This window comes from Perna viridis, chromosome 10 (assembly GCF_037379345.1).
Source record: "Perna viridis isolate PV_CMFRI_1.1 ecotype Kerala chromosome 10, ASM3737934v1, whole genome shotgun sequence".
Classification (NCBI taxonomy): Eukaryota; Metazoa; Mollusca; class Bivalvia; order Mytilida; family Mytilidae; genus Perna; species Perna viridis.
In genome coordinates, this window is record NC_142454.1 from 39,746,229 (window position 1) to 39,769,675 (window position 23,447).

The 23,447-nt window shown below is 31.7% G+C and overlaps 1 protein-coding gene across 7 annotated transcripts in view; it reads left to right on the forward strand.

Annotated features, from left to right (window-relative positions):
- LOC148605731 (uncharacterized) overlaps positions 1-23,447 on the forward strand; it is a 66,923-nt gene that overhangs the window by 27,396 nt on the left and 16,080 nt on the right. The window contains exons 2-4 of one of the 7 annotated variants that reach the window (XR_015916047.1): positions 984-1,617; positions 1,989-2,210; positions 3,558-4,274. The exons of 3 other annotated variants lie outside the window; for them this stretch is intronic. Coding sequence is in view for 1 of the 4 variants with exons in the window: in XM_088549763.1 (XP_088405889.1) it covers positions 984-1,159; positions 1,989-2,210; positions 3,558-4,151 (992 nt within the window). In the remaining 3 variants the exon portion in view is untranslated. Of the gene's footprint in view, positions 1-307; positions 385-983; positions 1,618-1,988; positions 2,211-3,557; positions 4,275-23,447 lie in introns of those variants that run through there. 3 more of the 7 variants (XM_088549763.1, XR_015916050.1, XR_015916048.1) reach the window with 3 other exon arrangements.

Consider the following 23,447-nt stretch of genomic DNA (forward strand, 5'->3'; position numbering starts at 1 on the left):
ATTAGAATTTACTTTCAAACTATGAATAAATTTATTTAAACTTTCTCAAAGCAATACAAAGAAAGTCTTATGATAACACAATAATGGAAGTTTTAAATGAAATACCTGGACATAAATTTGGCCTACTTTTATTTTCACGATATCAAAAACATCGCAAATAAAGCAAACATTAAAACATTGCCAACAAATTGCCGCTAGACTGTATAATGATCTGTGAGTACAATGTTCCTGCTATAATAGCTATGATTTACAGTATTTACACAGCATTTCTTGTTTTTATTTTGGTTTAAATATTTGCCTTTGACAGTAACTATGATTGAACCCCACGTTTCCTTTCGAGAGGCAACAATGGAAGATTTTGATGACCTCATATCTATACATGATCTTCTATGACTGGTCCTGCTTAAACAGCTACGATTTACAATCTAGAATATCTAAGCATAAAAGGGTCTGAAAAATTCCGAACGATGTTAGAACTCAAATTTACGAGGCAAATTATTGGCCGTTCCCTCCGCAAGACTCGAACTGGTATCGCTGTGATATCTAGATGATTGGCATTAAGCAGTGTTAATAATAAATTCATCTATACTTAAGATGAACCAATTCCTTTTATTCGTTGTTCGTGGTGATACGCTTTCGTTATAAGAAATCGAAAATTTTTGTCAATATTTTGGACTCTTCTTGTTTATTACATGTTGTAGGATGACAATTATGTTGTTTCTCAAAGCAATACTGATAAAGCCTTATGATAACACAAAAATGAGGTTTTAAATGACATACTGGACTTAAATTTGGCCAACTTTTTTTTCACGATACGAAAAACATCGCGAATAAAGCAACAATTAAAACATTGCCAACAAAATCCCACTAGACGGTACAATGGTGTTTGCGTACAATGTTCCTGTCATCACAGCTACGATTTACAGTATTTACACAGCATTTCTTGTTTTTTTTATTTTGGTTTTAATATTTGCCTTTTACAGTAATTATGATTGAACCACACGTTTCCTTTCGAGAGGCAACAATGGAAGATTTTGATGACGTCATGTCTATACATTATGACATTAAACGTGAGGGAGACAGACTTCCGCAATACTTTCCTCTGTGGATCAAAGATCCAAATTATCATCCATATGTCTCGATCATAAATGGAAAAACTGTAAGTTCATTACAGTGTAAAAGAGTACTTCGAAATCGAATTTGAGTTAAATAAAATATAACCATTTTAACCAGTAGACGCTAAGAATATTTTCATATCGTCGTGCATTTGAAAAAAAAATACCATTAACATGGATTTTTTTTTAAATTATATTAGTTTGTCACGACAATTTGTCACTTATTTATTATTGTCACTATTATTAATTTTGTTTATAACTTTAAATGTATTGGTAGTAGTAAGCAACCTACCCATATTATAGTATTTATCAAATTAACAACAAGATATGATAAAAGTTTATATGCTAATTTAATTTCGCAAATTGTTTCAGAAACTCGAAAATTCAACTTCATTTTTATGCATTTCTTTCATAAATTGTGACTGTCACTACGAAATAGCCAAAAGTTACCAAACAGAATGAAGAATGAATTATGGATTTGACATTCGAAGAAGAGTAAATAGTGGGTGTTTCAGCCGACATATTATAACAATGTACAAATATATAAAATAATGAACCTCTATGAAGATACAAGTGACAATAAAGAGGATGACATTAATCCAAAATGTTCTGAAATAAGTTCATTTAAATATGCACTTAGTTTCAAATAAAGTTGCTGTAAGGTTTCTTAATTACTTTTCCTTATAAAAAAGCCAGCGTAAGGACATTAACTTATATTAGGTTTAAAAATTGAAAGAATTATTGATTTTTAAAGATTTTTATGCAACATTGCTTTATATGTAAAATACTGCATACCACTATCGACTGATTATCCAGCTTGGCTTATGATATTTGTTAGACATAAATTGATATGTTCATAGTCTTATGTTTTAGATAGCAATCAGTTGCCTCAAAGTTATCGACGAGGGGAAAACAGGATTATTGTCAAACACATACATAACCAAAAAATACCAGGGGAGAGGACTTCTTCCTAAACTGGTCAACCCACTTATACAAAGGCATGGTCACATTAAAGACTTCATTGCTCTTTCTCATCACACATCGGTAATTAAACCTTACATAGATCTTGGATTGTGCAAACAGATTACACAGATGGTAAGATTCTCAACAAGATTTTATATGTCAGAATAAATATGTTTTCCTGTAAAGGTTGTAACAAAGTTACCCAATGCATAATCGTAAAAGGAAAATGAAAAATATTTAATAGTGCATGGAAGCTCCACGCGGCTGCAGACGCTCCTTTCCTCTCTTACTTACCGCAGCAGACATGCCTTACAGTATCGGAGCTTTTCCGCTCCCTACTTGGTACATGCGTTACAATGTGAATTGAAATTTTTTTGGTGTAGGCGGATGGAATAATTTTTGCATATTCAAAATATACAAAATTTATTAAATTTAAATCATGTAAAAATGCAAAAATACTCCTACCCCAAGGAAAAACCAGTTAAATGAGGTGATGGAAGCGCTATAAACCCAACTTATCCCACCATTCCTATGCATGTAACAATTCATGACTTTTGAGGTGGTTCCTATCTTTCAGGTTAATATTGCCATTTGTTATACAGACTTTTGCCTACGTATTATCGGTTCTGTTATTTCGTTCTTACCCTCCATTGACAATTTTTGAGTATTTATGCTTCAGTATTTTCTGTTTAGAAGTATCGTGTCGGAAAAATTTGAATGAAAGAACTAATAGAATGAACATTGTGTGAGGATATAATTTAAAAACAAACGAAAATTTACAGATTTTACCAAATTCTTCATGCTAAGGTATTGCCAATATTTTGTGTTTGTGTAAATATCTAAATAGTTAAAAAAAAAAAAAACAATTCCATGCTTTATTGGTGTAATTTTTTAATTAGACAGCTGTTAAACAATCCTCCACTATAAGAATTGAAAGTACACGTATATGAGAAGTCAATGAAACAATTCGTTTCCTATTCTGTTCAACAAAAGAATGCTTGATATAACACTATAGTGTGAATTTAAGCAGTCTTTCTAAAATCAGACAGAAGGTGATTCTTGCATGTCAAGAATCCATCGAATTCAGTTTTATGTCTTGTTTTTACTGATTACATAACCAGTCTTAGTTTTTCGTTTGGTTGTTGCGTTTTTGGGATAATATTATATAGATTGTACATGAAATTGTCACTTTGCAAGAGTTGTCGGTCTTGAAATGATTTCATTTGATTGATTTCAGTGGGAGATGAATGTTTGGTTTTCTAAAAAAGTGCAGTATCATTAGGTGAAGGTTTAGCATATGTAAACTGAAAAGCATTGTTTGTTTGGTGTTTTTGTCCTCACCATGAATCGCATTACTATTGGCACTGTCTGTGGATTTGCACTTAAAATTTGGATTAAGTTGTCGGTTGGTATAGCCATTATTATCTACATTTAAAATATTTCATTTATTCATATTATATTTCTCAGTTTTTATTACAGGATCTAGTTACATACCAGGGGACTAGCCAGCTACTGAAAAGAAATCCGAACAATGAATACGCGAGAAAAATTCGCACTCTAGCGCCAAAAGATATACGGACTCTGATTCAACATAAAGAGCAATATTCGACTTTGTTTCGAGATGGTAGATTAATAGTAGATTCAACACCTTACAAACCGATTGAAGCAAATATATCTCTTATCTATACTCATCAAACGAAAATTATTGCATCTTACCTGGAAGACCCCCGAAAAACGTTGCTTACTTTTGGAACTCATTACCGGCTTATCACTGGTGAAATATTTTGCAAGTTAAGTATGTATGGAACATTCAATGACTCTATTCAATCACATATATATGGTCACATTGAATTCTTTCAACAAGAAGCCAAAGAGTTCAAAATTGAGTTTCTAACAGAAAAGTTCGACCAAACCTTTCATCGTTCAATGATTGACTTAGGACTTCATAGGGCACCACTAGATGTATATGGTCGTACAAGTGCAATTGTTTTTGGATTTGGATACCCATATCCTTCGAGAAAGAATATTAAATTGGCTAAACTATTAATCAATATTCTAAAAAAAAGATATTAATCGATTATATATTCAAGTTGCACTGTATACTAATTAAAAAGAGAGGCACAATTTTAAAGAAAAAAAAAACAATGTTGTTGATTGCAATATTTTCTATTGAATAAAAGAATAAAGAATGTGGTAAGCAGAAAAAGTTCATTAATTAAGATGAAAACGGATGAGCTAAACATGTGTCATATTGTTGTCTGGCCAGTTCTCCAGTGAGAAATAAACCACATCAAATCGTTAGGTTCCAATATTTATTGCAGTTTCATGGATAAACAAAAAGGCCCTGCAATAACAATACATAAATTCATAAGACTTGGGTAAAGAAAGATAACCCTGATAGCATAGATAAATTCTATCAGTCAATTGATTAAAATAATATAGTTATAATATAATAACATTACACCTTCTATAGGCAATATGATAGTTCTCATAAAATGCATTTTCTTAGAAAAATGTATTTGTCTGTTGCGCATAAATCTCATGTACAATATTCCACATCTATATATGTTTTAAACACAATGACATGCAAAAATTAATTTAGCATGAAATGTATAAATAAGCAACAAAAATCAGTTAAAAATAATGCTTAATAGTTACTGACTGAAAGCCAAATATTACCAAGCAAGCAAATAATATTAGTTAAGCAAATTTCATAAAAATGTAACACTTCCTTACCTCACACTTAGGTGCAAAGGTCAGTTTCCCAGTATATCAACTCATTACAATACTCTGTGCAATAACATCAGCAGTGTCATGGTTACATCTGAATACAAGATTACAATAATAACTATTGTGCTTCAAAATACGCACAATTACGTGTAACACGTAACACACACACACACACACACACACAAAAAAAAACAAACAAAAAACACACTTACTAAATTAACTTTATAAAATTTATGTTTAATCAAAATAATAATTTTCTGATCATTTAGACTTTACATATATTACTGATTTATATTATCTCATTTATCATTTTATTTAACTTTATTCTTAAATTATTTTATAAGTCAGTCATCCATTCATTCAGCTCAAATCACGCAAAATGTTATTTTTTGAACAATTAGCAAGATTATTACTAATAAAAACTTTTTAAAGTAGAAGAAGTTAATAATTGTGACATAGACATAAAGTAGACAATCAGACTTCCATCAAAATTAATATTCCAAGATATTCCAATAGGGTTTACTGAGTTACAAAAATGTCTGTCATCTGAAATTTTAAATGTATAGAAAGTGACAACAAGAACAAAAGAATTTCCCTCCAAAAGTGCATGTGACTTTCTACCAATTAAATATCCAAGAATCCAAATAATCAATACTACTGAAATTCCAAATAAGGTAACAATCCAGGGTCATATTCATGAACTTGGGTCATATACTTAATATAAATATAAAAATATTAACACAAGGTAACTCACTGATTTTATTTCTGAATGAGTTCCGATTGTTCAATAATGAAAAAGATCAAGTAAAATTATGATTTTCAAATAATATTTTATTAATAAATCTCATCTCAAATCAAGGAAATTCTGACAATAAAATTATCTGTATATTCATTATAAAATTCACTCCTCCACATACTCCCCCACCTGGAAAATGACGTCCCGTCATTTCACGAAGGTGAATTATGAAGAGGATTCCAAAATCTTGAGAATAGTTCTTGCTGCCTCAGACTGTAATCCCTCCATAAATGGTGAACCTGACAAGGAAGTGATGCATCGCACCCTCCTTTCCCAATCAGATGCTGGTGTCTGGATAGATCTGTCCATGTCGAACTCATCAGACCTGATTGGTCGGTATCATCATCTGAACTAGGAATCTCTGCTTCGTCAGGTTGATGATCCTGTTCGCGATTCCTATCTGGTGAAGCGCTTCCTGGTGGTACAGGTGAAATTATAAAATTCACTCTTCCACATAATGTAAAACAAATCATTATATGCATTAATCGCCGCCGCAAGTTACAATTTATATAGCATCTGCCTCATCCATGGCATGCTTAGTTTCAAACGGTTTGATAATGCGTATGCGTATTCAAAACAAAAACGATAAACCCGCCATTGACCCGGACAGATAGTTTTTGGATAAAATGAACCCACTATATATTATTTAAGAGTCACTTTCATCATTGACGATAAGACATAAAATTGACCATAAAGACAAACACAACATTCACGGTCAATCTTAACCAAAAATATAAACAAAATGTTATGTTTCGTATGGATATTACACAAATTTGTCAACTGTCATATTTTTGTCGATTAAAGTATGATACTTGTGTATGTAATCAATATTACAAAATGTTATTACATTATACATTTGTAAAGCATAAAAAGTGTTAGTTGAAGGCCAATCAATAGATGTATTTTTGTTTCATCGTTGAAAACGTCCAGGAAGAATTATGTGATTAATCATAGTAAAATGGAGAACAATTGAACCGTCGTTCATGATAAAATCGACTGTTTGAATAAGTATTAATTTATGCTTAACAACAATAGATATCATGTTTTTACATCAAAACGAATTGTACGTTATGCCAGAGGTTGCCATAACTACGCAGACCTTTTGTATCGCGCTACTTATATTTAGACTTCTGGAACAGGGTCATGTTTCTACAAAATGCAAACTTATCAAATGAAAAAGAAACGTTGACGACAAATTTAATTGTTTGGTATCTTGTGGAGCTGATTGACCTGTATTTTTAAAGGTAGACGTACTACTTAAAATAGAATTATGACGTCAACACCCGTCGGTAGATGTACAATGTACATTGTCGTACAAAAGCAATCGTATTTGGATTTGGATACCCATATCTTACGAGAAATGATTTTAAATTGGCTTAACTTTAAGGAGGTAGATATTGGATAAGGGACACAACTCTAACTAACCATTGGAACGTTTGTACCCAGCATTTCACATCAATCTCATGTAAGCATCTAAGTAACTTGGACTGATTTCATTCTTTCTCAAATGAAAGCTTGATAGACTTTAGTGAAATTAAATATGATACAAACGTATCACCGATTTCAAGAGTTATGTCCCTTACCGTAGGTCTACCTCCTTATATCAATATTCATTAACACACATACTCATCGTTTACAAGAAAAAAAATTTAAATTCAAAATTCCTATTAAAAAGTAGAATTGTTTCATATACATGAAAGATATGAATTTAAGTGTAGATAAGTGTAGGTAATTTTTACGAGTGGGATTCTATTGATTAATTTGTACACTTGTAATGTATTGAAATGAGCCAATAATTTGAGAGATGTGCGGAGTCTTCTATGCTACACGTGCATTTATGTGTAAGTCTGTATTGTGTGTCTTTAGTTATAGATAAGATTTGATACATGTAGCCAAAACAATGCATTTAGTTCCCAAGCCATAAGATAACACCAATACGATATTACAACACTAATAGCATTCGTATCAATTTACTAAACAACGAACCATAAGGGAGAAATTTGTTTGTCTTATTGAGTGTGGTCAAGTTTATGCTTGTATCAGCACAGGCCTCGGTTTGATACCTAAAGACCGATAAATGGGTTTTACAATGTATGACCAATACAGTCGGTATTTAAAAAAGCTCGTCATAATTCACAAACGTCTTTTATTCACGTTCAAAACGAATAAAAATTTAGCTTAACTTTTATTATATATATATATATATATATATATATATATATATATATAAGTTAAGGAACCATTTCAAATTAAAAGGACGAAAGAATAAAACTACTTTTTATGACATGAAAATGCCGCAAAATACCAAGACTGACATTATTTAGTACGACCATAAGTGTTTTTCATTCAACAAATATTATTTAGAGTCGTCTGAGATCATGATTAATTTACCTGGTAGCACCTGCACCATGACATGGTAAATTAAATTGTATATTGAATATTCCGCCCAAGGCAGTATTTCTTTTGCAAAACCAAGTACCGGCCCGAGGTAACACGCCAGGTGGAGAAACTTTAAATATCAAGCATACAATTAACTTCAGATCGGGTTTTTTTTTTATAAATTGTCACCACTTAATTCGATTATCTTATGTCAACCTTCAGTTACATATTTATGTACTTTTTGATACAGTATATACTCTCTGTAAATACTGCTTCTGAGATTACAATATATGACCGAATATTGGGTAACATCTTCAACTATTTAATTAAAATATTGTGAAAGACACATTCAAAGATTACTGTGCATATTCAGAATTTCAAATATGTTTAACATGGTCCTTCTAATGGATACAGCCCTTGAATGGTATAGGCTTCTTACTTACACCGCATAGCATACCTCCATTCCCCATTGAAAAATGTCCATCTCCCAATAGAACCTTCTTTGCGTATTTATTTATGAAATATTTACATTATCAAATTAAAATTCATATTTTTATATTATACAACATTTAAACTGTTATTTTTAATAAAATTGAATACATGTTTCATTTCATTAAATATTTTATTTAAAGACAAATTTCCCCAAAACTCCCCATCCCCCATACACCAATCCCCACCACCCTATTCCCTTACTATTTAGTTTTTTTACATAACCTATAATTTCTGACTTTAAGGTTTTTTCATTTGTACTTTATTTTACACTTATTATAACGCACATTATTTGCTTATTACAAAAGTCTCTGTTGACAGCAGTTTTGAGTTGCTGAATTAAAGCACGACAACGATAGAATGTATTCAATGCATGCAATAATGTGAGTAAAAAATCTTTTTCTTTATTGAAGAATATTCCTGTCTAATTAGGACATCAAATTAATAATTTAAAATGATACATGTAATAACCAACCATTGGGTAATGGATCGGAATATACAGCATGCGACTGGTATGTTTCAAAAGTGACAATATATAGAATGTCTGTGTAAGGTAAAGCATATAACTGTATACATGGGTTAGTGCCACATTCAAGGGTTTCAGGACCTTTAATTACAAGTAAAAGTCAGAACTTTAACTAAGCCAATTTTTGGCAAACAATTTTGAAAACACTTCATGATATACGTTTAGGAATTAAAAAAAAAACACAAAAATAAATCTGGTGCAAAAAGTAATGGTGTACAGTCCAGTTAACATAAAATTGTTCAAATTGGTGGATGTTTTTACATGCATGTTTCTGTTTTTCCGACAGAGTCTAATTCTTACAAAAACTTACGATTAAATGTAAAATAAGCTGATTCGAAAAAAAAGAACGATGTCGTTTTATTTTTCTAGATTTAATTTTTTACAAATTAATGATGGAAACAAAATAAGTATTGAAAATACGATTGATTACATGTAGTAATTTATATTCATTTTTGTAAGTTGAAACAAAAGAAAACAATCTTTGAAGTTGTGACAGAAAAAGAGTATACCCATATTCTAGAAGAAAGTTTCAAATTGGCTAGCTGTAAACTATTATAATTACCATAACAGAACATTATTTCATTTGAATTACTCAAAATAACACATGATAAATTATCCGCAACCAGAATTTTTTAACCAGTGGGTCGTACTTAACGTTCGGTGCGTTAATTTATGCTCTTCGCGTAAATATTTTAATTATAAATGATAGATTATACAGTGTATATGAGACAAAGAGTTAATCGAAAGGCTGTATGATCAAGATTTAAATTTAATTGGCGTTTTGTTGAAAATCCTTTTGATCTTGCTATACGATAATTTTCAATCTGACGTAAGTTGAATAAGAATGAAAATTAACGTATTGCTGTACAACATACGTGACATCACGTAGAGCTCCGGCGAAAAATATACCCGAAAGGAAACTTTACAACACTTAAAAGACTTACATAATTAGGTTAGGAAAACTGAAAATAAAAGAAAACTAATACCTTACACTTCAGCAAAACAGATAATTTACAGTGGATGACTCTACTCTTTCCGGTATCTGTACAAATTCATCTGACCCGCTAAATCTGAAAAGGAAGTTGCTAGGGGTACCCTGAAGAATTAAAATGGTGACATGTGGCAAAGTGCGACTATTTTAAAAGCGAGTGGAAATGTGGGATTTTTTTATCTTTTTGAAAAAAAAAAATGTTCAAAATTTTGGAAAAAAACCTTTTCTTTTACTTGTTTATTGAAAAAGATCTACTTCCCTATTATTCAACAAGGCAGATTTTGCTTGCTACTGAAATATGAATAAAAATGTAAAAAAATGTTGCCCTTACGAAAAAAAAAATCTCATCCGACACATACTACTTACCAATCTCCCATGTGCCTGAGGGATTTAAATGTCCTTGACTATTCATACGAGTCTCGCACCGTCCAGTGGGAAAGCCAAGCGTGCCGTTGTCGCCTCCGCCCGTAGGTTCTTTTTTCCATGAAGTCAGGGGACGCAACTCCGCTTTACTAAGATGTCGCCATTATCGCATGTCGATTAGAAATTTGTTTACGTCAGGTACGTATGAATTTTCGTTGAGTTTGTCTGATTACATTTTTTAAAAATTGTTGCAATTACTGTATCATTTATACATTATTTGTGCAAGTGTCTGTGCTTTGTTTCATTCGAAAACCATCCGTATAAGTTGAAAATCGTAGTTTTAAACTTACTTACGTTTTACCTTTGAGTGAATATGACGGGTAAACCCCCTCTCCCACTCAAATACAACTGACACATTTGCATCCTAGAGGCTATACGGACTTATTTAATCTTGTAATAGTAACTTAAAACAACAATCTTTCAAATGGTTACCAACACTGTACATAAGGGGTACTGCAAACACATATAGACGATCAGCCACTTATGAACATGAACTACAGAAATAATTTGCTTTTGATTAGTCGGTGCTTGCCCATGGTTACACGTACATTTGTAGTGGAAGAAAGGGGGAGGGATTTTAAATTGAACATGTAGAATTAAAACAATCTTACTTTCTTAAAGAAAATACGTTACAATACAATTTTAAATCCAAAATAAAAACCAGAAAAACAAAAAAGGAAAGATTTAAAATTGACGTTTATTGTAGAATTTAGAAAAAAAATAAATAAATATACATTTATACTTTAAAATACAAATGTACCATGTATACATACACATGTATGCTGTTTTACTTTTTGAGATTTTCGAATGGTATATTATTGAAATCTTCACTCACTGGTAAATTTAATTTTTTTCTTAATTTACACAAACACTTGTGATATTGTTTGTGTTTCTTCTTATGAAAAGTTCCCAATTTTCTGAAAAAGTGGCTAAAACAGTCTCAAATAATTAAAGTTAATCAGTGTCCAAATGTTGTATATGGTGTTGTAGCTTAATATTGTCTATAACTTGCATTTTTCTTGTATCCTATATAGGAATAATGATTTTTACTTCAAATTCAATGTTTGTACCATTATTCAAAATTTCCCGATTAAAAAAAAACTCAAGCATATTTTCCTAGTAAGAGTAATAGCCACCTATATTGTATCATCTATTCTACCTTTACAATGTACATGTAGCTGTCCCTTCTGAGTGGCAAATACATGTAACACGTTTTCAGTTCATTAAGTTTAGATATTTATTGGAATTACATGTTGTTTGTCAATTTTTATTTGATTTATAGCGGATTATTAAAATATAGTTATCTGAATGAAACACATATTGTAATTTTATTTGAATTTTATTGCTATATTGCTATATAGATGTAGCTGGTTGGCAGGTATAGTGAGTGTGTTATGTGAGCAGTGTACAATTGAAGGACGGGTAAGTGGCAAGTTCCTACTTTACTCAAGATATGCCAGTTACATGTAACCTCAATTGAATTTTCAAATTTATAGTATTTAACTTATATAATTGTGGAATGTCTGAAAATTGTATCTTTGTACACACAAACCTACATGTACTTTTTAACATGTACAAATGTACAAAATTCAAGAGATGTGGATAGTATTATATTTGTCCAAATGTCTGTGTATTTTCAATACACATGTAGGCAATAGAAAGGATGGAGTATCATAAGTGATTAAATTGCATATTTAGGCCTTTTCAAAAGCTTGTGTTGATATCATAGTACACACGTTTTGTTAATAAGGCAAACATTGTATTTGCATTAAAATGTCATTCATATTTTTTATATTTTTTTATATTTTTTTCATTTTTTTTTAGAAAGTCATGACTTGAAAAAATAGACAAAAGCAAGACCTTTCCTCATGAAAATATTTTTGCAAATGGTTCAAATAATAAATATGTGCCTTTACAATTACTTTGATTTTATTACACCTAGTACCTAGTTGCTACCACCATGTAAGATCAATATTGCGAATACTTGGTGTGAAGACACTGACTGATCTACTTTTATGTCATTTCAAATGATTTTTTAACCTATTTAAATAAAAAAGCAAAAAAATTCTTACAGTAACTTAACAGTATTTTTCCTAAAAAAGCGGTTAATTGTAGATCAGTTCTACTGTTATATCATGTGATATTATTGAAAAGCACAGGATGCTTTAACTAATAGTGCTCACAGGTTTTAGTGAGCAGTGATGGTGTTATGGTTGACTTCTGGTTGCTCATTTGTTCTATTGTGTTTGTGTGTTTCTTTTAGTTAATTTATGTTCGCTTTGGTTTTTTCTTTCTCCCAGAATAATGGATATCCTTTTCTCACGCTTTAAAAGCAGGAGGTATATAGTAATCAAGGTGTCCATCTGTTTTTCAGTCCCTAGTTCTAAGCTTCAACTCATTTGAAACTGCTGATTGGAATTTAATGAAACATTTACTACATGATGCATTAGTGCATCTGTTCTTTTGCATATCCAATTGAATGGATTTTGATGAAATTTACTTATCACATGATACAATTATTTACCTTTAAATTTGCTTTTATCTGAATGACTTAAATCACATATGGGGATCACCAAATGGTTTCCAGGGTATCACCAAGTGATTTTTGCTCACAACTTTTCCAATTTTAGAAGAAATTATGTTTACAAAATTTATGCAGGAAACTAGAGAACAATGTTAAGGTGTGATGCAAGCGGAAAAGAATATAGATACAAAATGATTTTTTACCATTTTGTTTTCTGAGAACTTCCTAGGAAATTCACCATTTTGTTTTCTGAGAATTTCCTAGGAAAATGCTAACTTTCAGGTAAACAAATGCAAAGTTAAGACATTAATTTTTTACAAAATTTTTAATATGTGTGCAATGAACTTGGTCAACTAAATAAACTATAACTAGACTTTTCCAAAATAACAAGCATATTGTTAAAATCAGTGATCTAAAAGGTATAAATAGATTTATTGTAAAATTTGGGCAATTTGTCAAATTTTGGAGATTCCTTATTTTAACCACGTCTTAAAGTAACGCATTTATATTTATCTTTTTATGGAAAAATGATGACGCACTCAGTAGTATAAATAAACAATGGTTGCAGCTGGGAATTTATCAGATGACAATGTTATAGCATGGGGGATTTGGCATGGTGGGGCGAAAATTGCTAGAAATCAAAATCACTCTGGTGTTTATCATTGATCCTTTACCTCACTTAGAATGTCTTTACAAGTAAAATCCAGAAAAAGTTTTGCAACTTCATACTTAAGGTTTTAACATAAGAAGCTTCTGTGGTTTGAAAAATGATATCAGAACATAGCTGGGGGAACAATGAGTACCCAATATAGGCATTCTTCCTGCATCTTTCACCAGGTAAGATATAATCAAGCATAAAAGTATATATCTACCACTAAATCAAAGAATTGATCATCATTAACAATATTTTCCACATAAAACCATCAATTTCATATATGGTACGTCCATAAAACTGACAATAAATCTTTAACGATATCATTTGTATCCTTGAAGAGGAGATAATTTCTTAAGAATGGATTATAGAAATATAGCAAATTTAGGTTTACATGTACATGGTGTACAACCTGTGTCTCCAATTGAAAACTTTATAAACTTCTTAAGAATTACAATATCAGGCCAATATCTCACTTTTAATTTCCACAGGTTGTACAGCATGTACTTTTATGCAGCACTGCTTGACAGTCCTACTTGGAAACATACATGTACATATATATATGTATGTAACTGCAACTAAAACAGGCTATGTACATATATGCTATATATACATTTCAAACACATGTACACTTTGTACATTTGTATTTCTTAACAAGGTTGGTAACGTTTTCTCTAGTTTGTTTTTAATTTCCATCATAAGGTCAAGAATTCGAAGTTCTGTTCATTTGCAATTGGAGGCTCTTTACGTTTCAACATTTTCTACTCACTCACATTTTCCTAGAAGACTCCTTTGCCTGAAATAGAAAAGGACCAGCTGTATATTTCACTTGTTTGTTTTACAAAAATCTATTTCTCTCTTTATTGACATCATTTTGGTATTTTTCAAACAATGCCCTCGAGTAAATGAATTGTTTTACTCAGAATTTCAATGAATAACACGAATTAACTTGACATGTATGTACATGTATTCATTTGTAACAAGTAGAAAACCTCATAAATATTTATTATTTGACGAAGGGAATGATAGATGCGGAACTGAAATGCTTCAATCACCTTTCTGCCTTCCTTCAAACTTGTAATTCAAACTTATATCCTTTGGAATAACATGTTTTTTTTAAACTATAAAGGATTTAATTTATTTCAACATTTAATATAAAATAATATGGACATTTATATGTTCATTGTATCTACTTGTAAATTTGTGTCTACAACACTGAAAGTGAAAGCTCAGAAGAAGAAAAAAACGACAACAACAATCAAGCAAATAACCCCCCCCCCCAAAAAAAAAAAAAACAAAACAAAACAAAACAAAACAAAATAAAACAAAACAAAACAAAACAAAACAACAAAAAAAAAACAAAAAAAAAAAACATTTGAATGAGAATACTTGTATATTCTACACAAAAGAATACTTACATGTAATGTTACATTTTATAAGTATACTAATATATGCATATTAAAGTTATTCAGCATTTTACAGATAATGGATTTTTATAATTACATTTTGTTACTTTTTTGCCTTATTTTTCAAGAAACCAAAGCGGGGAACAAGCTTTGCAAGGGCCCGGCAACCAATACTATTGAAAATTCTTTTGGATCCCTAACAGAAAAAAACAAACATCTTTTATGAATCAATTTTAAAATTTCATTTAGTAATGTATAAAATATGGTCAGTATTTATCAGCGTTCCCTATGTATTGTAGTTTTGTACGGTATATGGCCAAAACAAAAAGCATTTACCACACTGGAAAGTAGGTTCATTCTATACCTATTCAGTGCATCGTACCACACATTGTACATGTACATGTGCAAACTATAAAATGTACATTTGTACTTTTCCTGTAGTTATCAAAATATTTTTAGCTTTTTGATTTCTTATATTTTTGAAAATGATGAATGTACATTTGTATCAATACATGTGTCTTACCTGTCTTTATTGAATTCGTTAGAATTTCGGTGATTCTGCCCAATATTTATCAATACCCCATTTTGGTCTATCCTTCACACTACATTAACATGTTCTGCAGTGTTCTCTCAAGGCCTTTTAAGCATCGGTATAATTCATTGAAACAACAATATGCGTCGGGCGCATAGCCAGAGTTTTGAATGGTTAGAAATATTTCAAAACACGATCTCTAATACTCCTGCATACCATTACCACCCATAATCACTTCGTTATTTCGTGACAAAGTTAGATATAGACGTCTTCGATAAAAAGGTACTCAAGTACGAGTTTAATTTCTTATTTAAGCTGCTGCTTAAGTGTTGTTATTTCGTAGAATAGGAACATTTTCCAAACAAACAAAGAATGAACAGAATGTAGGAGATGGGAACATCTAATTTTTCAATTGACTCAGTCGCACTACATTAATTTCGTCCCACATACTGCTTTTATATAAAATATTCTGTTCTACCTTGTTTTTAAATGTTTTTCAGTGTTTCGCTGATTTCAATCTTTAAGTTGACACCCTTTTACTGTATAAATTGTATGAAGATAGGTATATGACATATATAGCATCTGAAAAAAAAGCTACTTTTTTAAAGTGTATGAAAGGTCATGAAAATGTAACAATTCAGCTTTATAATTTTTATAAAGGTAATTTAAAGCAACACTGATCTTTTAAATGTAACTATATATAACTTGAAGCATGGAGAAGGTGCATCGATAGGATAAGCGTCCTCTGCTCTTTTTATTAACACCCGCCGAGCAACTGATAAAAAATCCGGGCAGACGAAAGACGGAAGGCCTATGACACTTTAAACCAATTGGTTCTCATGTTGCAGATGGTTACACCGTATTACATGTTGATGGTGATTGGATGTTATTGAACAACAGTCTATTTACGTTTTGACAGCAAATCTGTAAATGATACAAATAGATAAAGGAAGTTTGATTAAAAAAAGATTTCTATCATTTCCAAACAAAATTGTGGTAATGCGTCTGCAATTTAAACGGCCATTTTTTTTTTCAGAAAATGCAATTTATATTTTTGTTAATGTATTAGGCGATCATAATTCATTTTGTATTGACCAATAACATTACATAAGTTGTACATTAAATGAGGGAACTAAGTTGTTATATTCTAAAGGGCGAAACATTTTCCTAGAATTTTCAGAAAAATGAAATATCAAGATACAGATGCAGTACTATATTTTCTTCGAAAATAGTAATCACTTTGACAGATAATATTTTTATTATTTTTTGTTAGGAATATAGGAGGGTGAATATCAGACCCTAGTTGTTGAAGAGTAATCAAGGGAACCAAGATTCTAGCGGAAATCAAAAGAATGCAAACCAGAGATAAAGACTTGACATGAAACACAAACATACACAACAAAGTATAACCAAAACGATATGTACAAAGCAACACAAGTAAATGAATAATTCGGACTCCATAACAAACTGGAAGCCTGCTGGACCAGGTGCACCAGTGGAATAACCCACCGAGTTGCTAATAAAAAGTCAATTTTTTGGTAGACGGAAGAGGAAAGGAAATCTATGACATATTGAACAAATCGGTTTTTATGGTGCAGATATATCCACTAGTTCATGACAACAACCATAAAGTTTGTGTAGTGATGACTACAGTCGTTTTGTAACTTAAAATTTTTCGTAACTGGATAAATATGTATAGGTTTAACTTGACTTGTCCAGTGAAAAAAATTTCTCCAGCGAGTAAATCCGTTAAACAAATAAGCCGAGACATTTTAGTTCAAGTTTTGATATAGTCGATTTTTCGACCAAAATTTATAATCGATCTATACATAACCTGACTAATATATTTAAGAAATACATGACTGTGGTATTTATTTTCTATGACAAAATACATGTACATCACCTGTATTGGATAAACGTTTTATGGAGTATGGGGCGATGGGGAATGGGGGATGGGGCAATGGGCAATGGGGCATGGGGAATGGGGAATGCGGCGACGGGGAATGAGGCAATGGGGAATGGGGCATTGGGAATAGGGTAAATGAATAGGGCAATGAAAATGGGTCGAGGGAATAATTTTGATTTGTCAATCAAACAAATTATTTCGCCTTTTTCCGCTAGCCACATACCTATCATAATTATATGACAGTAATTAAAATAATTTTAAACAAGCTTGTTTTCGAGTAATTTTAAATTATTTCAGCTGTCGCATTTCATTATTCATTGATAGATTTCTTAAATATTAACCGGAAGTACATTTCTACAATATTTAATTCATGTAATTTCTGGTCGTTATAGATTGAAAATGTTCACGCTCACACGATTTCTAAACGTAAATCATATTTGAAAATTCATACTGAAATAATTTTGTGTCGGAGACACTCGTATGATTTTAGTATTGATAAATTAAACACATTGAGCAATAATAACAAGACCTTTAAAAATAATATACTGATTCTCTTTCAAATGGCAGAAATATGTCATTCGTCGCAACCTCGAAAAGGATAATAATATTGCCAGTTTTAATATTTTATACACGAATTTTATACCATTATTGAAATTAAAACTGTACGCAACCTTACTATCTGCAGACATACATGTAAGTCATAGTTTTTAGTAATTTAGCTGAAATCAATGTCACAGCCAAAAATATGATACTTATTTTGACCATGCGCACGTTTTAAACAATAATGTAAAACCATGAAGGTAATTTCAAGTGTTCACACTCGTTAAATTTGAAAAAAAAAAATATCTCATTTTCAAGAAGTTGGTTTGAAATATATGTATCACAGCCATCAACAGAATAATGATAAAGACAATTTTAACATTTTAAAAAATAACAGAAGACCATTAAGGATATTTCAAGTGTATGCAATCATTCAATTTGCAAAAATCATCTCATTTTCAAGAATTTTTGTCTGAAATATATATGTATCACAGCCATCAACACAATAATGATATAGACAATCAAGGGAACCAAGGTTTTAGCGGTAATCAAAAGAATGTAATCCGAGACAAAGACCAGACATGGAAAACAGACATACAGAACAGAGTACATAAAGTAACTAAAATCATACATACAAAGTAACAAAAGCAAACGAGCAACACGGACTCCACTAAAAACTGGGAGCATGGACCAAGTGCACCGCTTTTCTAGAAACACCCGCCGAGTATCTTATAAAAAGTCATGTCCGGGGTATACAAATGAGGAAAGGAAAACTATGACTTGTTGAATAAATCAGTTTTCATGGTGCAGATGGATACACCATAACGATGCAAAATATGTCATTTTAAAGATTTTTGACTGAAATATGAGTGTCGCAAACACCAACCGGATACAAATATTGACAGTTTTAATATTTTAACAATAATTTGGGACCATTTCTGAAATTAATATTGTTCGTACCCTTACAATCTGAAGAAATATGTTATATTTGAGAAATTTGATTGAAAGTAATGTGTCAAAGCTACACACATGATACTTTTTTGACAATTTTAACATTTAAAACAATAATTTAAGACCATTAAGGATATTTCAAGTTTTCGCACACATTTAATCTGCAAAAAAATATCTCATTTTCGAGAATTTATTCTGAAATATATATGTATCACAGCCATCAACATAATAATGATACATACAATTTTAACATTTTTTTTTACAAAAAATTTAGACTAATAAGTATATTAAAAGTGTTCGCACACATATAATTTGCAAATATATGTCATTTTGAAGATTTGTTACTGAAATATGAGTGTCGCAACCACCAACCGGATACTAAAATTGCCATTTTTAATATTTTTGGGAATTTTATCCCATACAGGGACGGTGACATGTACAGAAGATGTTTACAAAATGCTGGAAATTTGATCGACAACATATTTGTCCAGTGTTGGGGACGCGTTTTTCAACAAATTGTGCTCCTCTACTTGCTGACCACAGCTGATCTGATCCGAAAGAAAGAATATCGTTTAGCTAGATCTATAATCTCAGTTTCCGCTCTATAGATGACGTATTATCGTAAAACAATCCTAATTTGGGGGATTTGATACATTGCATCTACCCTAAAGAACTTGAGATAAAGGTCACTACAGACAATGTGAAGTCAGCCTCATATCTTGAACTACACTTAGAAATCGATGGTAAAGGAAAACTTTTGACCAAACTTTACGACAAACGTGATGACTTTTCATTCAGAATTGTCAATTTTCCTTTCATCTGTGACAACATCCCTTCAGCACCTGTGTATGATGTGTTCATATCATACCTCATATATTATGCCAGAGCTTGTTGAAACTATATCGCGCTATAATTCTAACAACTAGGCTTCTGGAACAGGGTTATGTTGCTACAAGATTGAAGTCATCACTACAGAAGTTTTATGGTCGTCATCATGAACTCGTGGATCGTTATGGTATATCCATCAGCACCATGAAAACTGATGTATTCAACGGGTCATAGTTTTCCTTTCCTCGTTTGTCTACCCCGGACTTGCCTTTTTAAGAGCAACTCGGTGGGTGTTTCTAGAAAAGCAGAGGACGCTTACCCTACCGGTGCGCCTGGTCCTTGCTCCCAGTTTTTAGTGGCGTCCGAGTTGCTCACATACTTTTGTTACTTTGTATGTGTGATTTTAGTTACTTTATGTTCTTTGTTGTGTATGTCTGTTTTCCATGTCTGGTATTTGTCCCTGGATTACATTCTTTTGGTTACCGCTAAAACCTTGGTTCCCTTGATTACCCTTAAAAGACGTAAACTAGTATATATAATGAAATCCATTATTTCATTTAGGTTCGTGTTACAACCATTCTTATTTTAATGTTTTTAGATTTGTATACACTGATAACCTTTCAATATCAGAACAGAATGTACAGAACATGTTATATGCTTCGAATAAGTACATGCTGTGGAAAGTTAAGAAAGAATGTAAAAAGCTTTTGAAAGAAATTGCCACTTCAGAGTATGCAATAACGGCTTTAAAAACTGCAATCAAGTACCAATTACCTGATTTACAAAATAAAAGTTTATACAGAAAATAATGCCAAGGTTTGTTTCGCGTCTAAACTAAGTACCAAGATTTCCAACGCAAGCATGGAGATTATATTGAAATCAGATGATCTTGATTGTGCAGAAGATAATGTATGCGAATTTTCCTTTCAATGGATAACAGCCCGGTGTATTGAGAAGGGCCTTGAACCAAATGGTAAAAACTTTAGAGAAGTTGCTAATAATCTGCTAATATTAGTAAGATTTCCTGTCGTAGATATGAAATATTTTTCAAATAATGTTGTAAAGACGGGCATTTTGACATCTGATGAAACAATAAGTGTCTACCAATCTCAATTTACTGAGGACAATGAAAACGTATTACATGTACAAAGAAACCAAAAGTGTCCTGTCAAAAAGTGAAAAGTCTACACGTTAACACGAAACTGTCAAACAGCGGGAGGACAATACCAGCCGAATGTGGTACAGGCTCTCCCGTTTCTACCCCACAAAGTGGTATGGTTAAAATGGTCACGATATGCCTTCCCATCATTGTTCGACGCCAGGTAGAATATCTATACGATATGGGTAGCCCTTATTATGATTCCAATGATATGAATTTTCAAAGATTACCAATTTTTTATTGCCAAACATATCTTAATATACACGACAAATACGATAATGTGGTGATCCAAGACTCGGTGCCATTTGATATCAATGGTGGTAACCATACTCTTGAAATATATCTACCCACTGCAGTTCAGATTACGCCTGGAGATGATTATACAATTACAATGACGTTGTCTGTTCATTTTTCAGACGTCCAATAACTTAAAGGAGCAAAATGTAAAGACTCAATTCTAGAATCGACAACTTGAGTCAAAATGACTTTTAAAACCTCAGCAAAAGATACATCTGGCACAAACAAAGATAGTGGTCAATATAGTTGTTTTTCTTTCATTGTGTAATCACATGATATATTGAATCCTAATAATGACAATAACTTGCATCATCAACGTTGACAGCATGTCTAGAAGCTTCCCGATCATCGAATTAACCGTCCCTCTCATGAATGGGGTACTTACATTCAGCTTAAAAACCAATAAGAGAGCTTTCTTTTAATTTCATATAAAAATTGTGCACCTCATCATGCTCCTAGCATTGAAAAAATAGATGCGTTTAGTTTAACATTTTTAGTCTGTTGAACTTTGCCATTTTTCGTCACTTTATGTTGTGGATGGTACAATATACAGTACCTGAACCGATCTGTGCAACAAAAATTGCGATCGGTCACCGATCACCGATCAGCTGCCGATCAGTCATTGATCCGTCAAACCGACCAAACAAACCGGTAAACGCATCACGTGACCACAGAGCGGTCAATATATTTTACAGTTTCCAGTGTTTTCTCTGTCAATTTTACACATTTACATTATGCAATAAATCTGAACATCAATCTATACTTTTTTACATTTGTTTTTTTAAAGATTCATTCGTCATTTTACATACCAAAACTGCGATCAAATTGGTCATCGGTCATCCATTCGTCAGCGATCAATCAGTCAACGGTCATCGATCCGTCAAATCGTTGCGCGGATCGGTTCAGAGGCTGTATGTGTCACCTTTAATTCAAAAGGTATTCAATAAACAGTTTTCGAACTTTTCATTGTGTGAATGGCGTGAATATAAAGAGTAAAGATTTGCACCTCCTGTAATGGACGTATTTGACAAATATACAACATGACCACTTATCGAAACCATTTGCTTTCATAAGTACATACTTTCAATAATTTGTAATCAACACATTTTGAAATGGACTTTTTATAAATTAAGTTAATATGTACTTTGGTATTCCTGTTTTTGTAACTGTTCTTCATAATGAAACTGTAACTATTTGTTTGAATCTTGTTACTAGTGCTGAGGGTATATTGTAATTTAAATAACGTAAGTTTCTTACAGTCAGATTGTAGTATTTATTGAGTTACAGTCTTTGTAAGAATCATGCTTTGGATTAACTAAACAGAAAAAAATAATTCCTAACGGACGTAACTTGTAAAACGCAGACTTGTAAACGAAAATATCAATGTATATTCCAGTACGTCTTCTTGCAGGTTACAAATGCATGATATAAGTACACAATTGCAAGGAATTTTCCGATAAAATATAAAGGGAGAATGGGGATTAAGGGCTCTTATTGGTCTAAAACACAACTGAAAATTAGAATGCAAGGCTTAGTGTTGTTACCGTAAATTGTGTATTAAGATATCTTAATCCATAACAACTGTTAAAGCATAAGGATTTCTTAAAAAATGTGCATTGTGTCGTTCCCTCCGCGGGACTCGAACTCGTACCGATGTGACATCTATGCCAACACCGCCTGCACTAAGGTCAGCGCCCTAGACCACTTGGCCAGCTAGGCTATATAAAATTGTCAACTTGTAATGAGACCAAAAATCTGTTACAGCAAGACAAATTAAATCATGGATGGGATGTTTTGGCCGTTAAAAAATATAAGAGTTTATAACTCGGGTAAACGGTGGTTGTGTCAGCCGACATATTATAACAATGCATAAATATGTAAAAAAATGAACCTCTATGAAGATACAAATGACAATAAAGAGGATGACATTAATCTAAAATGTTCTGAAATAAGTTCATTTAAATATGCACTTAGTTTCAAACAAAGTTGCTGTAACGTTTCTTCATTATTTTTCGTTATAAAAAAAACAAGCGTAAGGAAATTAAAAACTTATACTAGGTTTAAAAATTGAAAGAATTATTGATTTTTTAAGATTTTTATGCAACATTGTCTTATATGTTAAATACTGCATACCACTATCGATTATCCAACTTGGCTTATGATATTTGTTAGAAATAAATTGATATATTCATACTCTCATGTTTTAGATAGCAATCTGTTGCCTCAAAGTTATTGACGAG